Source organism: Ciona intestinalis, unplaced genomic scaffold (genome assembly GCF_000224145.3).
Source record: "Ciona intestinalis unplaced genomic scaffold, KH HT001167.1, whole genome shotgun sequence".
Taxonomy (NCBI): Eukaryota; Metazoa; Chordata; class Ascidiacea; order Phlebobranchia; family Cionidae; genus Ciona; species Ciona intestinalis.
Genome location: NW_004191488.1, coordinates 1 through 16,034, shown reverse-complemented (window position 1 = coordinate 16,034; position 16,034 = coordinate 1). Strand labels below are relative to the sequence as shown.

General features: G+C 35.0%; 3 protein-coding genes across 4 annotated transcripts; 1 reads left to right on the top strand and 2 right to left on the bottom strand.

Moving 5' to 3' along the window:
• Positions 1–567: 567 nt before the first annotated feature.
• Positions 568–3,850, bottom strand: LOC100178445. Of its 2 annotated transcripts, none has more exons than XM_018817196.2 (6): positions 3,692–3,850; positions 2,982–3,572; positions 2,785–2,922; positions 2,533–2,700; positions 1,250–1,393; positions 568–847 (listed from the first exon to the last, which is right to left on the bottom strand). In XM_018817196.2, the coding sequence occupies exons 1-6, from the start codon at positions 3,744–3,746 to the stop codon at positions 831–833; spliced, it is 1,113 nt and encodes a 370-aa protein (XP_018672741.1). In that variant the 5' UTR covers positions 3,747–3,850; the 3' UTR covers positions 568–830. The 2 variants fall into 2 exon arrangements, with proteins under 2 accessions (XP_018672741.1, XP_002119564.2); XM_002119528.5 differs by having other exon boundaries at positions 2,551–2,700.
• A 2,250-nt stretch (positions 3,851–6,100) lies between these two features.
• Positions 6,101–10,798, bottom strand: LOC100180813. The gene is made up of 11 exons (XM_002119210.5): positions 10,546–10,798; positions 10,120–10,211; positions 9,855–9,932; positions 9,554–9,641; positions 9,404–9,470; positions 8,959–9,311; positions 8,132–8,283; positions 7,744–7,861; positions 7,354–7,420; positions 7,059–7,232; positions 6,101–6,881 (listed from the first exon to the last, which is right to left on the bottom strand). Exons 1-11 carry the CDS (start codon positions 10,635–10,637, stop codon positions 6,864–6,866), a joined length of 1,299 nt encoding a protein of 432 aa, XP_002119246.1. The 5' UTR covers positions 10,638–10,798; the 3' UTR covers positions 6,101–6,863.
• Positions 10,799–12,290: 1,492 nt separating this feature from the next.
• LOC100176133 (lectin BRA-3-like) lies at positions 12,291–15,939 on the top strand. Its single transcript, XM_018817195.2, has 5 exons — positions 12,291–12,496; positions 12,679–12,705; positions 15,069–15,175; positions 15,256–15,364; positions 15,539–15,939. Exons 1-5 carry the CDS (start codon positions 12,457–12,459, stop codon positions 15,748–15,750), a joined length of 495 nt encoding a protein of 164 aa, XP_018672740.1. The 5' UTR covers positions 12,291–12,456; the 3' UTR covers positions 15,751–15,939.
• The last annotated feature ends 95 nt before the right edge of the window (positions 15,940–16,034 follow it).

Genomic DNA, 16,034 nt, shown 5'->3' with positions numbered 1-16,034 from the left:
GAATCACAATATCCACAATATTACACAAAACAGACAAACGGTACACTCTCGCCACCTAGCGATCGCAGTTATTATAAAAATCCTTAATGAGTCACCTAAGATTATGTACGGCACTACCCCCATCAACTGCACCCAGACATTTAAATAATATCCGTAATGTGTCACCAAAGATATATAGTAGGGTGCTGGGCATATTGAGCACTTAATGTTCAAATATCCTGACCGTGTTTTAAACAATTTAACAACGATCTATGGGGGTCATGAGGATACTGTTTTACATATTTTTTGAAAGTTCTTTGTTTAGTACCAAATGGGACAAATAAATAGAATGAAAATGTATCTCATCTCCACCTCACCCTATAATATAGTGCTGCACCGCTGTTATGATATATTTAGCGTTGCGGCGCATGCGCAATCCTACCTTACTTTACTATATTTATTAAGCCACGAAACTACCGTTGTTTATAGTTGTCACATGGCCTACTAAAAATATCTTTAGTAGGCCATGGTTGTCATTACTGAAAACTTTTATTTCCGTAGTATACTTATTGCACTAAAAATCCAGCCTTTATTGGGCATGAGTTTATTAACACGGAAGCACACTTAAGCAACAACTGCGACACGATCTCATGCTGGTGGCACATTTGCAATACTCAAAACAAAGTTCAACCGTCTCTAATAAAAATTTTATGAAAATAGCTTTCTTGTAAACTAAACATGATGGTTCGTATTCACTGACGCTACGTTTTTTATATAATGTGTTAGTATATTAAAGCAAGCCTAAGCGTCGGGTTATTTTTTTAGCTGATTAGTATATTATGCCGTGATCCTCAACCTTGCCGTGAGCCTGTAAGTGTAAAGTAAAATTTAATGCTAGATATTGGATATAATAGCTATAAATAACCATTGATAGGGGCGAACACATGCTATATATATAATGATACACTAGTAAGCGGGAAAATCTTATTCTGTGCTTTTGTACAAGTGCGACAACCAATACTTGTTCCATGTTCATTTAGAATATGTAAAGGTAGGGAAATACTTCATATTTGTATCTTAGGAAAGTACGCTTATATTGCAGATAGTAAATATTATATGTATATAGCACGCGCTCAAGTGAAAGAATAAATTACAATGGCCGTATACAACAACGTATAAGAAACATTGAGTAATCAAAAAACATCAAATTCATAAAATATTTCGTTAAAGTAACTAGACATATATAGCAAAACGTCGACTCAGTACTAACTTGACACATAGCGACAGATCAGTCGTAAACTTCTGTTGCATGTACACGACCAAATTCCACGATATCCACGGTCCTGCTGGAAGTTCGAACCAACGTCAACGTGGCGACTTCCTCTACTGTCGTAGCACCGGCCTTGCTGACCACCTAATAATTATAAAAAAATGAAAGAAAAAAAAAACGCTTTGAGGTAACGAAGCGGTTTCTGTGGGTTATTAGCATGTTAGTATTTTTGACGTTGGTTTTTGCAGTGTATAAAACCATATTGAAGTGATACTACGATAAAACTTTTTCCTAATGCATAAACTGATGATGCCGATTACATTATAAATTCAAAGCGCTTTTATCAACTTTATTTATAGCGTTTATTTATCCGCTTTGATCGTTTAGATATATTTTTATTAATTACATGAACAATTATATAACCAATAAACTATAGTGGTGTAAGATGGAAGGTAGAATTATCCAATATTTCACTAACTGTATTTTTTTTAAATCACTTTGTTGGACCGTTAAGGTGGCTGTATACAGTATCCGGCGTGCGAATTCGCTTGCGAAATTGTATGCGAACCCTTGTTGGAATTTGCGTACGAATTTTGTCCGAATTCGTATACGATTCGGCGAAACATTTTGTCCGGTATCTATATGTACACAGTATCCGATGCAGGGAAAACAAAGGGCCTGCGAATTTTTTTTTTTAAGTTTGTAAAGAGTAGTCAGCAAATAGGCATCGCGTGCGTGTTTGTGACAATTTTTAACAAGTTTAATTATAAATCCAGCACCTATTATAGTAGCTCTTTTAATTTAATTTCCGCATTTACCAAGATTATGCTGGTACAAACCGCATTTAACACAACAAATATACGTTATTCTAGGACAAATATATATATATTACTTTATGTATTGCTTAGCCTAATTGCCAAAACTAAAGTTTTCACGCAATGACAAACCGAAAAATCCGGACAAAAGTAGAACTTGAGCTTATTCGATTCGGACGGCAAAAATCCGGTCCGGAATCACTGATCCTGCGCTATCTGGATACTGTGTTCATGACATCTTTCGCGCCGTGTCCGAATTTCACATGCGGCAGCGTAATTCGGACAAAACAGACAAAACGGACGAATTCCGAATACTGTGTACAGCCACCATTGGACTACGCTGTCAAATATTACTGTAACATTTTGTTTGTATGTCAATATTTAAACAGCCTTATCTTACCCCGAGTGCCAACTTCATACTGCATCTAACCCCGTGTCCTAACTTACTATACAAGTTTAAATGTACACCTGTAATTCTAATCGAACCTGGTGTTTCTAATGAAATGCAATGACTATAGCGTTGTCGTCCTCTTTGACAAACACACTTTGCAGAAAACGAATTCGACATTACAAAAAACTTCTCATCCCTATTTACCCATTGTCCCGTCTCCGTATCACAGCAAGGTATGTCGATAGCTATAAAAGCAATAAATAAACATTAGTACCGGCAAGACGATTGGATGTTTCATCACTTTTTTTGTTACACCGACCCACATATACCTGAGCATCGCATCATTCCACCACTACAACTGCAACTGTACGTTCCGTTTATAGTTAAAGCAGGATCCATGAACCTTGTTCGTGTGTATTGAGCACCACTTGCATACTCTCTCTGGTTCCACGCATCATAGCACCCGCCTTCAGAAATTTAATTAGTTTTCATATAACGTCGTATAGTTTTTAATTTGACAACTCACCGAAGCTTGATCCGGTGTAAGAAGCTGGTATCAACGGGGTAGACGCCATATCACAGTTAGCAGGACGGCAAGTTATTTGATTTGGCCCGCGGGAAGGGCAGACACATTTCTTTCTAGGATGATTTTTCTTCGTTCTGTAAAACTCATCTCCGCGTTGAAAAGTACGGCGGCTTACTCTGTCGAAACAGGGATCGGTCAACCTCGCTTCTATGTCACCAATATTTGTGTATTGATGAATCGGCTGTTGTGGAAGTAGAATGACTGGTCGCTGTACGACCGGCCTAGGGTTAACTGGATGTCGGATAATTGGATTTGCAATTGAAGGCTGCGCAACGACTGGTTCGATCACAACAGGCTGTCCAGGAACCATTCCAATTATTGCATCGTCGTTGTCTTCATCTTCTTCGTTTGTAACAATAGTTGGCTCTGTTGTGGTTGTCGCTGGCTTTAAGATTTTTTCGCAACTCATCTTTCGACAGCCGAAACCACCACATCGACACGCATACGAAGTGCCATCATCCTTGAGACTGGTGAATTGCATTCCGTTTTCATAGCCTCCGGTACCACTTATACCGCAACTTTCTTCCACTCCTGAAAACCAAATAAATATCACGTTATTAAACATTAGTCGCAAATTAAAAAAAGGTTCAAAAGATGTGAAATATATAAAATAATTAAAGATACAAAAAATAATCCTTTTATCAATTTACCGTTGACAGCAACCTCCATAAGCAGAACTGCACAAGTAAGTAACAAAAGCCGCATCTTGAAAGTTTACCAATCCTATGTTTCTTAATATTAGTACCTGTGCTGGTTATTAACCTGCGAAACAGAAACATCAACAAGTGGTACGCATATTAGAACAATATTCTGGCAGTCGCCTCACCTAAAACTATATATATAAAACTAGCGCTTCAGGCCAGACCTTCCACTACTCTACCCCACACAGCACTGCGATTTATAACGAAACCTACAAGCCGTCAATTGAAGAAGTGGTGTGTTCTAGCTGAATGAGCAGCTGTAGTGTCACCTATACGAGCAGAGGGTTTGTTCGTCTTCACTGGCAGCCATCCGAAGTGCGGTTGGTTTCAGGCTGATTAACTTCAATAGCAGCGCGTGTTGATCAGTATGCAGCGGACCGAAAAAAATCACACAGCTTAAAAGCTTTTTATAACGGTATTTTGCAGCAATCCTTTTAATTAAATCGTGGTTAATAAATTTACACAGGACGGTAAAACCTACTTCCCAAGAAATACAGACCAACAATAGTTAATTCCCCTAACAAACAGTGTTCATTGTAACTATACAGTCACACTGACTAATCAGTGTCAACGCAATGATTTTAGGATCGCTGTTTAAAGCGGAGTGGTATCTGTTTTCTCTGTTTTTTTTGCTGACGAATCCGTTTCATTTGATGGCAACTCTTTATTCGCGTTTCTGCCAATAAAACTGAAAAAATAACCGCATGCGAAGCAAAAAAACAAAACAAAATGAGAATTGGGTTAAAAAAACGTCATAAAAACGTAGTTTCTGGCAATAAAGGCCAAACATCAACACATAATGCACTGTAAATTAGTATATAATGGTGCCTACCAGTATCTAATGTATACGTATATGGTAGGGTGGGGGCAAAGTTAGTATAGTCTATACTAACTTTGGGCGTCGCTATGATTGATTTTTAGGTGTTTCGTATAGCGCTATGACATATTCAAATCTGGATCGGTAAAAAAATCCATGAATAATATTTTTTGAATTATTAAAATTTTATTTTAGATTCGGTACCGCTGTGGTCTAGTTAGTACAGTGCCTAAGTTTTATGGTGGTAGCACGCGTAGAAGGTATTAAAATGTGCCGCTATAATTTTTGTTTTCTAGAAGCATCTTGGTTCACCAGCATCGTAAATTATAAGTAAAATGTCCTTATTGAACTAGCATAAATTTTTTAGGCCGCAAATAACATACCAACTCAGTTCTGATGACTTTAAACAAAAAAACTAAAGTTTTAACGTGTAAACATCTTGTCTGGAACTTTTTCAATGGAGGGTGATAATATATTTGGACCGGGTGGTTATTGTATTTGTTCCGAGCTGTTGCGTATGCGTGGTAGCGTCTCGGCGCATGCGCAATAGCGCCTGGTACAAATATATTAATCGGAACGAATATATCACGACACCGTGGTGAATTGTTTAAAACACGATAAGGATATTTGTTTATTATGTGCTAAATATATTTTTTGTTTATTATATTTGTTTATTATGTCCTGTCTTCCCCACCCTAATATATACATTTGTTATACTAACAATTACTAGTTTGTGGGTATATTGATTTGTATTTTCTACAACTTTCTCTTTGTCCTATGCACCTGTATATAGGAGACGTATATACGAAAACTTGACCTAGAGTCTAGACCGTTGGTTTAATTTATCGCGCAGTTTGCCCGTTAGACAAGGTGTATATCGGTTGCTAAATGTAATTTGCTTAGTTGTATTTATGAAGGATTGTTCGACCATAGCGCATTTATGCCAAACACCTGCAATGGGGACTACTATAGGCCTACTCACTTCTCCGACCACATATAGCCTACTGCCTGGTTGTATATTACTCAACCACGGTTACTGGTTGTTCTATAGGTGTCCAAGCAACCGTAACAACACCAAATAGCTAACGAAAACTAGGCATAATAGTTAAATAATTTAGAGTGTAGATTATAAATTAATAACCGCCAATCAGCTGATTTCGGGCACTTGATATTAACTAACAGGTATAGACAACCTATTTTGATGCTGTAAGAGAAAAGATGACAACCCAGAACCCACTTTCTTGTTGTTGCAGACGTTCTGGTTCGGTTGCCAACAGGCTAGCGTGACAAGCGATTCGAACCGTCATACGCTTGCTCTACATGGGGCGAAGACAAGAGAAACATGAAACTTGATGCACAGCGCTGTGGGCACTTGACCCTTGAGTGCAAGACTGCAAGTCGTCACATTTGGGAAAAAAACATGTTGTCCCTCGGTTTACAGGTCTGTTTTTCGTGGATACAGGAAACCGCCAAAGATGGAAGAATTTCATGACAACACTAAATTCACAACGCACGATCAATTTTTGGACACCACAAAAATATCAATTTGAACAGATTTTTAATATTTTAAATGATGTAAAACCTTTGTCATATTATAAAATGCTAACAATAACAGAACGCAGGAACATTTCACACTCTGTGTGCGGTAAAACTATATATAAAATGAACTGTAGATAAAAACCACTTAACTATTACAAAATGTTAATGAATCGTTAAAAATTGTATGAACTTACATCAGGCAAGAAACAAAATTGTGCAAAATGAAGAAAGACAAGAAGAATAAATAAATGTGTCAAGGACCCATGTTACTAGGTGGCTTAATTTCTCTTTTACAGGATGTTTATTAAACACTGGAAACAATGATGGCGTATGTATAAAAACAAACGCTGGTTGAAACAAAACAAACACAAAATGGGTAAAATAAATAGCCTAATACATTTCTATATCACATTCCAATCTAGAATTTAGTTTGAAATAACCGGCAGGATTTATATGTTTAACCATCACAACTGCCTGTTTGAAAATACCATGCAATTGGTACCAGTATACACATAACAATATGAATAGTAAATACTAAATATTATAAAATGCTTGCCCACTAACCAATGATAAGTACAGTAGGTAAAAAAAAGTTGCCCACACAGAAAACAACAGAGCAGCAAATAAATCTAGGGCAAGATATAAAAAATGATTTATTAAACATATTATATTGAAGGATTTAAAAAACAACATAACTCCGCATTTGCTGATGACAAAAATGTCTATGTGTAATTCGATTGCGGTGTCAGAATCCTCTGCATACATTTATGCAATTGAAGACATCTGTTATACAATAATAAGACTAGTAATGAATAATAATTATAGGAATAATTTATAACATTAGTTGTATTGGTTAAGTTATACCAGTCATTCCACAAACTGCACGAAGTACTAAGATTCCAGATTTGATATGAACAATTTTTTTTATTTATTTACAAAATTTTAACAACGCATTCTTACTCTTCCATCACTGAAGCCACACCATGTACTGTTAGGACGAGGCATACAAGAATGTGGCCGCTTCTTTTTTTCAATCTTTTCCAATTTTCCAATACTTTTTTCACCAATGCATTTGAAAGGATCGGAAATAATTTGAATGGGAATTCTTTTTCCCTTCTGCTTCAAGCTTAATTCCTGCCATATTTATTACCAGACAAATAAAATATTAAAACTTACAACTCATGTTGTAAGTTTGCTTCATTAATTTTGTTTTGTTTAACTGTTAATGTGAAACGTGCTGTAAATTCTCACTTACTTTCTCTTCATCTTTTAAACCAGATTTTTTAGGAGTTGGTTCATCCAATTCTTTGCTCGTCAGCTTGCTATAAAAAAATAAAGAAACAAACATAGGGTTTACAACATATGTACCAAGTCTTTTTGATAAACCTTTTGATAATGTAATTAGAGAATAAATTTGTGGTGCATTGCGTGTTTCAATAAATTTGCAATGGTTGTAAAGTTTATCTTTTAAACGTATATCACTTTGGTATTGATCAGTAAAACAATAGGGAATATAAAAGAATCAATAATTCAAAACTGATCTGTTGTCATAGTTACATTGTAGAAATTATGTTAGCCTAGGCAAAGGCATGTAGCAATTATATTAGCCTGGCCAACTGACAAACTGGTAATACCCAACACTCACAAATTTGGACAAGATTTTTGACGCAATAAACTTCCTAAATCACTCTCTTCCAGTGGTTGATTTAATCCTAGATGAGACATCTGTGTGACGATCTCTTCTGGGTCTTTATACCTTTTTTCTATAAAAACAATGACATTGTTTTAATACAATGAGTGTGATGTGACAATTACATTGTGTAAATGTGTAATCATGAACAAAAGACAAATGAAAACAATCTTATCTACCATGGTATAATAATACCATATATGCAAGATTTTTATCTTACCTTATTACCTATTAACCACCACACCTGCAGTTTAAAAAGTTTAAACTAGAAAGAGGAACATAAACCAAAAGGTTAGGTGTCTGAATTTGTCTCAAACAATGTTTAAAACTTTTAAGGATATACCTTGTATGATACAGTCATTAATGCATTGGGTAGAAACATAACTCTCAGTGGTTTCATATTCAACAGATTTTTTTTGTGGTTCAATCCTCTTCTTGATTGCAGACTTTCGTTTGGATGGCTTCTGTTGCCTCTTTTTAAACTTGCTTTTGGACCTTGTAAAAGGAATATCTACAATGTTTAATTAAACCCGATTTTGATTATATTCAATATAAGATTTTGTAATAGTCCATAACAAATTCATTACAATATGAATAAGTAATAATAATATAAAAGTTAGCTTATATACAGCAGATTTATTTTATTTCGCCAATATTCAATCAGCTACAAAGTCTGAATTCACTTATAGAATGGCTTTCAAGCACCATTTACAAAGAACACTTAAACTCTTTTCAAAAGACTGAGTGACGTAGACCACTTCATCATTGCAATCAAAAATACTTGTTCTTTTTAATTTTGTTCACTGATTGGATTTGAATTACACTACAATAACACTAGTCTACTTAAGTCTTAAAATATACAATACAACAGCAACATTTTTAATTATAAAACAAAACAAGAGGTAAATTGAATACAAATATTGTACTAAGATAAATATTTAAATAATTAAAATAAACAGAATAATCGCTTGCTGAGTGCTGTAGTACAATGTGCCTGCCTTCTCCTCAGAGGATATGGGTTTGAAGTTTGAACCTTGATGTCACTACTATTGTCAGCATATGTGTTCTTTGGCAGGCACTTTTACAGTTGCTATAATCACTATAAAATATCACTCGCCTACATGTGGTAACTTGTAAACTTGCACTAAGTTACAAATAAGATTAATATACCTTGGTAATTCATCTTCCTTTTTTGGTGAAAGAAACAAACTTCTTGCATCTGCTTTGCATTGCATCACATATTCTATCTGCGTGTCCTCTTCAATAGGTTCTTTTAGCCCATGATTTACTGATCTGTTGCACAATAAGGAGCCCGTGCTATCACAAAGAGTTATATCGATAGCAACCCGTTGTTTTGTTGGAGTTGGACATTCAACAGTTACAGGTGTCACCGTTTCTGCCTCAAGTTCAAGTTTTTGAAGTAAAAATTCCATTGCAGATTGCCTGAAATCACCTTGACAAGAAAGTTGATCATGATCAAAATTTGACATTCTTGATACTGGTCGTCGCAGCAATAGAGGGGCCTGTTAAAAATATGTCTGCATAGTTATTATTTCATCAAGTTGATTTAACTACAGGGCATTAGTATAAGTTGGGATTTTATTTATAAGCTTACATGTGTAAAAGAGTGTGAATATGTGTCATACACCTCATGCATTAGCAAATGGTCAGGGGTAGAAGACCTGAAATCAAATTAAAAAACATTTTTGTTGATTTAGTGCTAAATATGTTTTGAGGTAGAAGCTACTTTAAATAAATAAATTACCGGCTATGGCTTGATGTTGAAGGTACTGAAACATCAGCTGAAGTTGTGTTTGTTTTATCTGGATGACTGATGTATTTTTCACCGGTTACTGTAAATTTTAATCGATAATTATACAAATAATACAAAATTGGCGGATAAAATACCATTTTGTTTTACTAAAACAATAAAACCTAATGAGGTTAAAGTGTAAAAATAGTGTCCCCAGTTTATGATGGCAATGGATGGTAGCAGAAACAAAGCAGTAGCACACAATACAAAGATGGTGTTACGAACAGTACAGCAAAACAAACAACATTTCTACCTTTCATTGTTGCTGTGTTGGGCTTGTGTGAAGCAGTTTTTGGGCGTTGTTTAGTAACTCTGATATTTCTGCTGTGGTCTGACCAACATTTTGAGATTTTACAATTATACATGAAACACAGATAACAATTTAAAACGGAATTTAAAACTGCTATTACAGTTTTAATAATTGTGACACTATTAGCCTACTAGTAGTCTAGTAGTAGACATATTAGATTTCTAATTTCTATTCAAGTACATAGTAAACCTACTTTGCACAAACAAACCTGTTTTACAAGTCTTTGGTCTTTTGAAATTATTTTTAAGCCTCCTTTTATTGTATTCATTTACATGGTGTGGGACATTACTTGACTCAGCCCTTTAGAAAAAAAGAAAAGAACAAATTTAATAGTAATGTCAGTTAAGTATAAAATGTATGTAACTATATTTGTTTAAATTGTTTTTTTTTAAAGTTGCCACATTGTGACTTCAAGCTAAAAAACATTGCTTTGCAATTCAGCCAATTGGTACACACATTAATATTAGCTTTGCGACAGGCCGACAAACACATGGAGTAAATAGACCTGTTGTATGCTAAATATAATAACCCCAATCTCTAACCCCTATTTGCCAACCTCTGACACTTGCCACTAGCTTAATCTGTAACACAGGGAAAGATTCTGCTCAAGATAGTAGTATCAATGTTAACTTACCACCAACACTGTTCAGTTATACTAGTTATGGGTGGGTTGACATGCATTTTCGTATAAGTGAACACAGGAATCCGATTTGCAGTGCTTTGCATGTTCTTTGTCGGGGAACAACCTACATGTGAACCACGTGAACAAACCTATTTATCCCAAATGATTTCAGTGTTCCTTCATTTATCTGATCGAGTCACAGAAATAAAAAAGGGTAGATCGCGCAACTGCCCAAAACCTTGATACATTGTTTTTTACTATTTACGTGACTGCCAACTCCATCCCCATTTCGCTTGGTCTAGAATCGAAAAGATGGGCGCATAGTGGTTTTTGCTCTTTATTTCAAAAACTACACCAACTATTTAAGTTTATTAGGCCAGTTTAGTTATTTGGTAAATTTACGCTTACAGTTTACCACTTGTTTAGGAAATTTAATTATTTAATACTTTTAATTAAAAACCTCCAAACAAAAAAGTCCTCGATTCCGTTGACTACAATAGGAAAGGGAACCGCCTTACAAAAGAAGGAGAGTGTATCAGCTCTCTCCTTTACCGACATTGGAGATGCGCGTTTTATTCTTTTTTTTCTTTTTTTTCTGTGATCAAGATTTCAGACGGTAGACGGTCTGTCCCAAACTCTATGGAAATCATTTCAATGGACTTTAGTCTGTCCTATACGCACCGAGCTGTATAGATCTGTGGTACATACAGCTCAATGGTCCTACGCTGACCACTATTAGTCTGTTGCTACTCGCCTATTACAACCATTTTTCATGCCCCGCACTGGAATGGACACGAACCGCACAGGCGCACAGTAGGCTAATAATGTCTTCTCTGCTAGGTGTAGTGACTAGACCACGCGTATTTTTACAATTAAATGTTAATGTGTTTTTAACTGTAAAGGTGATGTAACAATGCGTTGTTTTTTCGCTATATAACCTTTTTTGTTTTACGTATTTCTAAAATATTTTGCACTGTTTTAAAGTATACAATTCTATGATAAGTGTACTATGGTACTATTGGCGTCGCTATTTGTCTGATTACGTCGGACATCATGATGTTGTAGCGGTTGAGTGTGCTCGACCACAGATATTTTATATAGTAGGGTGGGGGAAGATGGAACACCTTTTCATTCTATTTTCTCGACCCATTTGGTAGTAAACAAATAACATTCAGAGCATTATAAAACTGTATCCCCACGACTCCCACAGACCTTTGTTAATTGTTTAAAACTTGCTCAGGATATTTGGATATTATGTGCTAAAGGTGTCCCATCTCCCCCCACAGTACTATATATATAGTAGGGTGGGGGAAGATGGGATACTTTGTCAGACGAGACTAATTTTTAATTTTCTGTTTACGAACTCCCATTCAATAATAATCAGGAAAATAAGGTTACAGAATTATTCGACAGTATTATCACGACTTTATAAAACGCCCGTCAAAGCTGATTACTGTTTTTAAACATCAAAAAAATATGTAAAACAGAAACAGCATACTTTGAACAGGTAAAAAAATGCGAAATAGTAAGGTGTTATTTTTTAATGCTCGCTAAATCATAGTAAAGCCAATGAATTTTTTTAGTTTGCGTGTGCGAACGTCTAAACTAGTTTCATACCTTCATAAAACAACCTTGAATATTTCGTACAGTTTGATTTTGTCTCATAAAACTAATTTTAGTTTTGTAAAAAAACACTGAGATATAAGCATGAATAAAATAGGCAGGGGTCAATATGACTTTAATTTGAGCGACCTTCCTCTTATCTGATCTTTCGCAGACAGCAGATTTAAAAATATCCCGATCGTTGATTGGTTGATTGTTTGTAACCCTCCATTTTGTAAATGACCGAATACAGTTATACCGCAATCTGTTTTTAACTTTTTACTGTGGGAGTTTGTTGCTCGGCAAATAATAAATGGAGCAATGATTGCAAAAGTAATCGCACTGTTATTGTTTAGTTTATGTAAGTAATTACTAGATACCATTTTATTACTTTTTAGAAACAGTTTTTATTACTTTTTAAAAACAGTTTTTTTTTTTTACTTTTTAGAAACACGTTTCATTTTATTTTTTATTTTTCTTCTATAGAATAGTGCTTGTGCTTAACGGGGAGTTGTAATAATCAAACTAATTTTTTTCCCGCAGGTACAACAACGCGATATGCCCATGGATGTAAGTAAATAACATTTATATCCTATTTTATTTTCAGGGTGTAATGCGATTTTTTTGTACTTTTGTTGTGAATACTTGACTCAAAGGAAGCCAGTTTTCCTAGTAAACATTTGGTGGTGGCCTCCTAAACTTTGGTTTCAAAATGTACAATAGATCTCACTGTTACCTGCTTTCTAATTCTTTTTTCTTGTGAAAAAGTCGGCCGTTCCTGTCGAAAATTACCTTTGAAAATGCGTGAAAACATACTGCGTCACCGTAGTTCGTCTGACTTGCTAAGGTTAATGATTTAATATTTCATGACCGCAGTATGTTACTGACTACCGTCAACTGCCCTAACTGCGGAAGGATTTTAGACAAATATATTTTAATTTTTTAAATAGTTTGCACAAACAAATTATAGGCATAGTTTCACATAACACTATACAAGCACTTCAAATGTTTTTCCATTAGTGAACCGAATATTTAAATCATATTTATAAATATTCGCGGTTTTATTACTGTCTGAGGGTAAAAGAAATCACATAGGACTATACAAAGAAGTAAAAACACTTTTTTCCGCTAGGAGGAGATGACAAATACGTTTCTTTATTCTATGGAGAGCAGTAAGCTTCAAGGTTTATAACCCCCAACCCTCAATTCCTAACCCCTAACCCCTAACTCAAGCTAATCAAACAAAAAAATTAAAAAAAAAAATGTATTTTACTGTGCGGGACTCGAACCCGGTAAAAATGAAACAAAAATGAGTAAATGACTGCGTGCAAATTGTTACACCACACATTCACCGATAGTAAACTGAACGAAAGATCGTTTATAACCGACCTAATATGGGAAAGATGTTCTTATTAGTGTTTTATGTATTTAGAAAGGTATTATTATTATTTAATAAAGTTTTACACTTATTAACACTTTGTAGTGTTGTTTTGTGCGTTTTGACGTATTTTTTAATTTAAATAATTACCGACACCCAGCGGAAAAGGTGTACCTACTTCTTCGTATAGTCCCATGTAAAGAAATCTGCCTAACTTTGGACAGACTAATCGCATTATTTGCCTTTTTTTAATTTTTCTCCAACAAAGAGAGATGGCTACAATGCAGTGTCCTATCCCTTGGCCCAATATCTCCGTAATGAAACAAAACTTGCATTAATAATTTTAGTCTTGCATTAATATAGTCTTGCATTAATAATTTTATTTTGGACCTGCATTAATAATTTTAAAATAGTCTTGCATTAATAATTTTATTTTGGATCTTTACCGCCCAGGGTAATGACATATGTAGCTTATCGAAGCCGCAGGCGAAAAATTGTTAACATAGGTGTTCAGTTTTACACACTGCATATGACTGCTTATGGCTTATCACATACATAACTTTGTGAGCACCCCTAATTATTTTTTTAGCATTTTTTGATTTTTTTGGTTAAGAGGTTTATATTGATTAAGATTTAAAAAATGTATTAGGAATTTAAATAAGCAATACAAAAAGCGTAGTGCAGTCTTACAGAAAATATAAAAGTTTAAATGTTTAATTCTACGGCTGCATTAGGGATGGGACGAAATTAAAACCACCGGGATTCGGTGATTTTTGGTAATGAGAAATGTTACCTGGTCGAATCTGATGGCCAGCAAGGGACGTCACGTTAGCCATGTCGTACGCGCCATTGCTAAATTCGCGGTTTCTAGAACGAAATATCACAGAAAAAAACGGCTTAAATCGTTTCGAACTTTGCTTTATATTTATATACGATGTTTTCCTCAACCAAGCAGCAGTAGGGATTCACATGTGCATTCATTGCATCATAATAGCAGTTGTTTGAATCTGGCAATTAATACATCATAATAGCAATTTACACATTGATAATTTATGGCATAATGGCGATTCACAACAGATGTTTAAATACGTTGATTGTTTGTTTTTTAACGTTTGCGGGGAATGCACCTAGTTGATTCTCTTAACCATACTGCAAAGTTTTCACAAAGTACAGATTTCATTAATGTGGTCGACTGGTCGTTTTATTTGGGGCGAAAATGAAGTTATATGATTGTTACGTCATAGTACGAATTGTTACGTCTGACTTCTTTGCGCAAGTACATTGATTAACGGACTGATAAAATGTACGAACACTCTCCGTACCAAACCGTTTCTACAGGTTATTACAGGATTAACATCTAAAATATTAGTGAAATTATTCGAACAGATTAATGGCGATACCTGGATCCCTAGGCTGCATTATTTAATCCAAAAGTACTACTTTGTGCATCCCTAGGCTGCATTATTTAATCCAAAAGTACTACTTTATGAATAAATTGTTATTGTGTTAATAGTTATCTTTACTTAAATTTTCCAATTTGTTTATTAAATTACAGATGTGGAGCTGGTTAATGGAATAATGTATGAAGTGGTCACTGATTCTAAAAACTTTAATGACGCTGAAGATCACTGCAGAGGTTTAGATGGACTACTGTTTTACTCGGTTGGTAACTTACTGTGATTGTTTTTTTTTACTCGTTAAACTATTTTTGTTTAGCCCCTTTATCAATAATTATGTTTTAGATAACAAGTGCATCAGTACAAAATGCACTGAGCAATGCTATAACAAGCAACCCAACTTTGAATGCTCACTCTTCCTTTTGGATTGGATTGGATGATACTATAACCGAAGGTATGTAATTGTCATTCTTTGTAGTTATTGATCACAACTTATTTGCAATTGATTATACTCTTAAGTTGCTAATTGTAGATAACCTGTGGCAAAATACCCAAACTATATTTGTATGGCTGCAAGAAGTCTATTCCTATTGTATTTGGCCAACTAAATGTTTTGCATTGTTTACAGGACGATTTATATGGAACAAAGGGGAGGCTTTAGGCAGTGGTGATTATACTAACTTCCACTCTTCAGTTGGAGCACAATCACATGAAAATAAAGACTGTGTGAAAATTGACAAAGCTAGTTCTTGGCAGTGGTTAGCCAGTAACTGTGCAGAAAGGAAACCATTTATTTGTCAAAAAGGTGCATTTCCTGTTAAGTTTGTATGTTTTTGTTGATGATTAATAATATAGTGTGAGAGAGCAAATTTACAACGAACAAAGAATAATTAAAGAGAAAGCAACGCTCACTGGCGTAAAGTTACGGGGTTGCAGGGTTGCCTGGCAACCCTTTGATTTTCTCCATACTAATAATGCGTAAGGAATTACGTTCGACCAAACGAAGACGCCATTATTACTGCGAACAAACTTCGTTTACGTTCGTTAAAATATGCCAATACCGATGCGTCATTCACGGCACAAATGCATTCAACTGGTATTTAAACTCCTGTTTGCTAAATAAT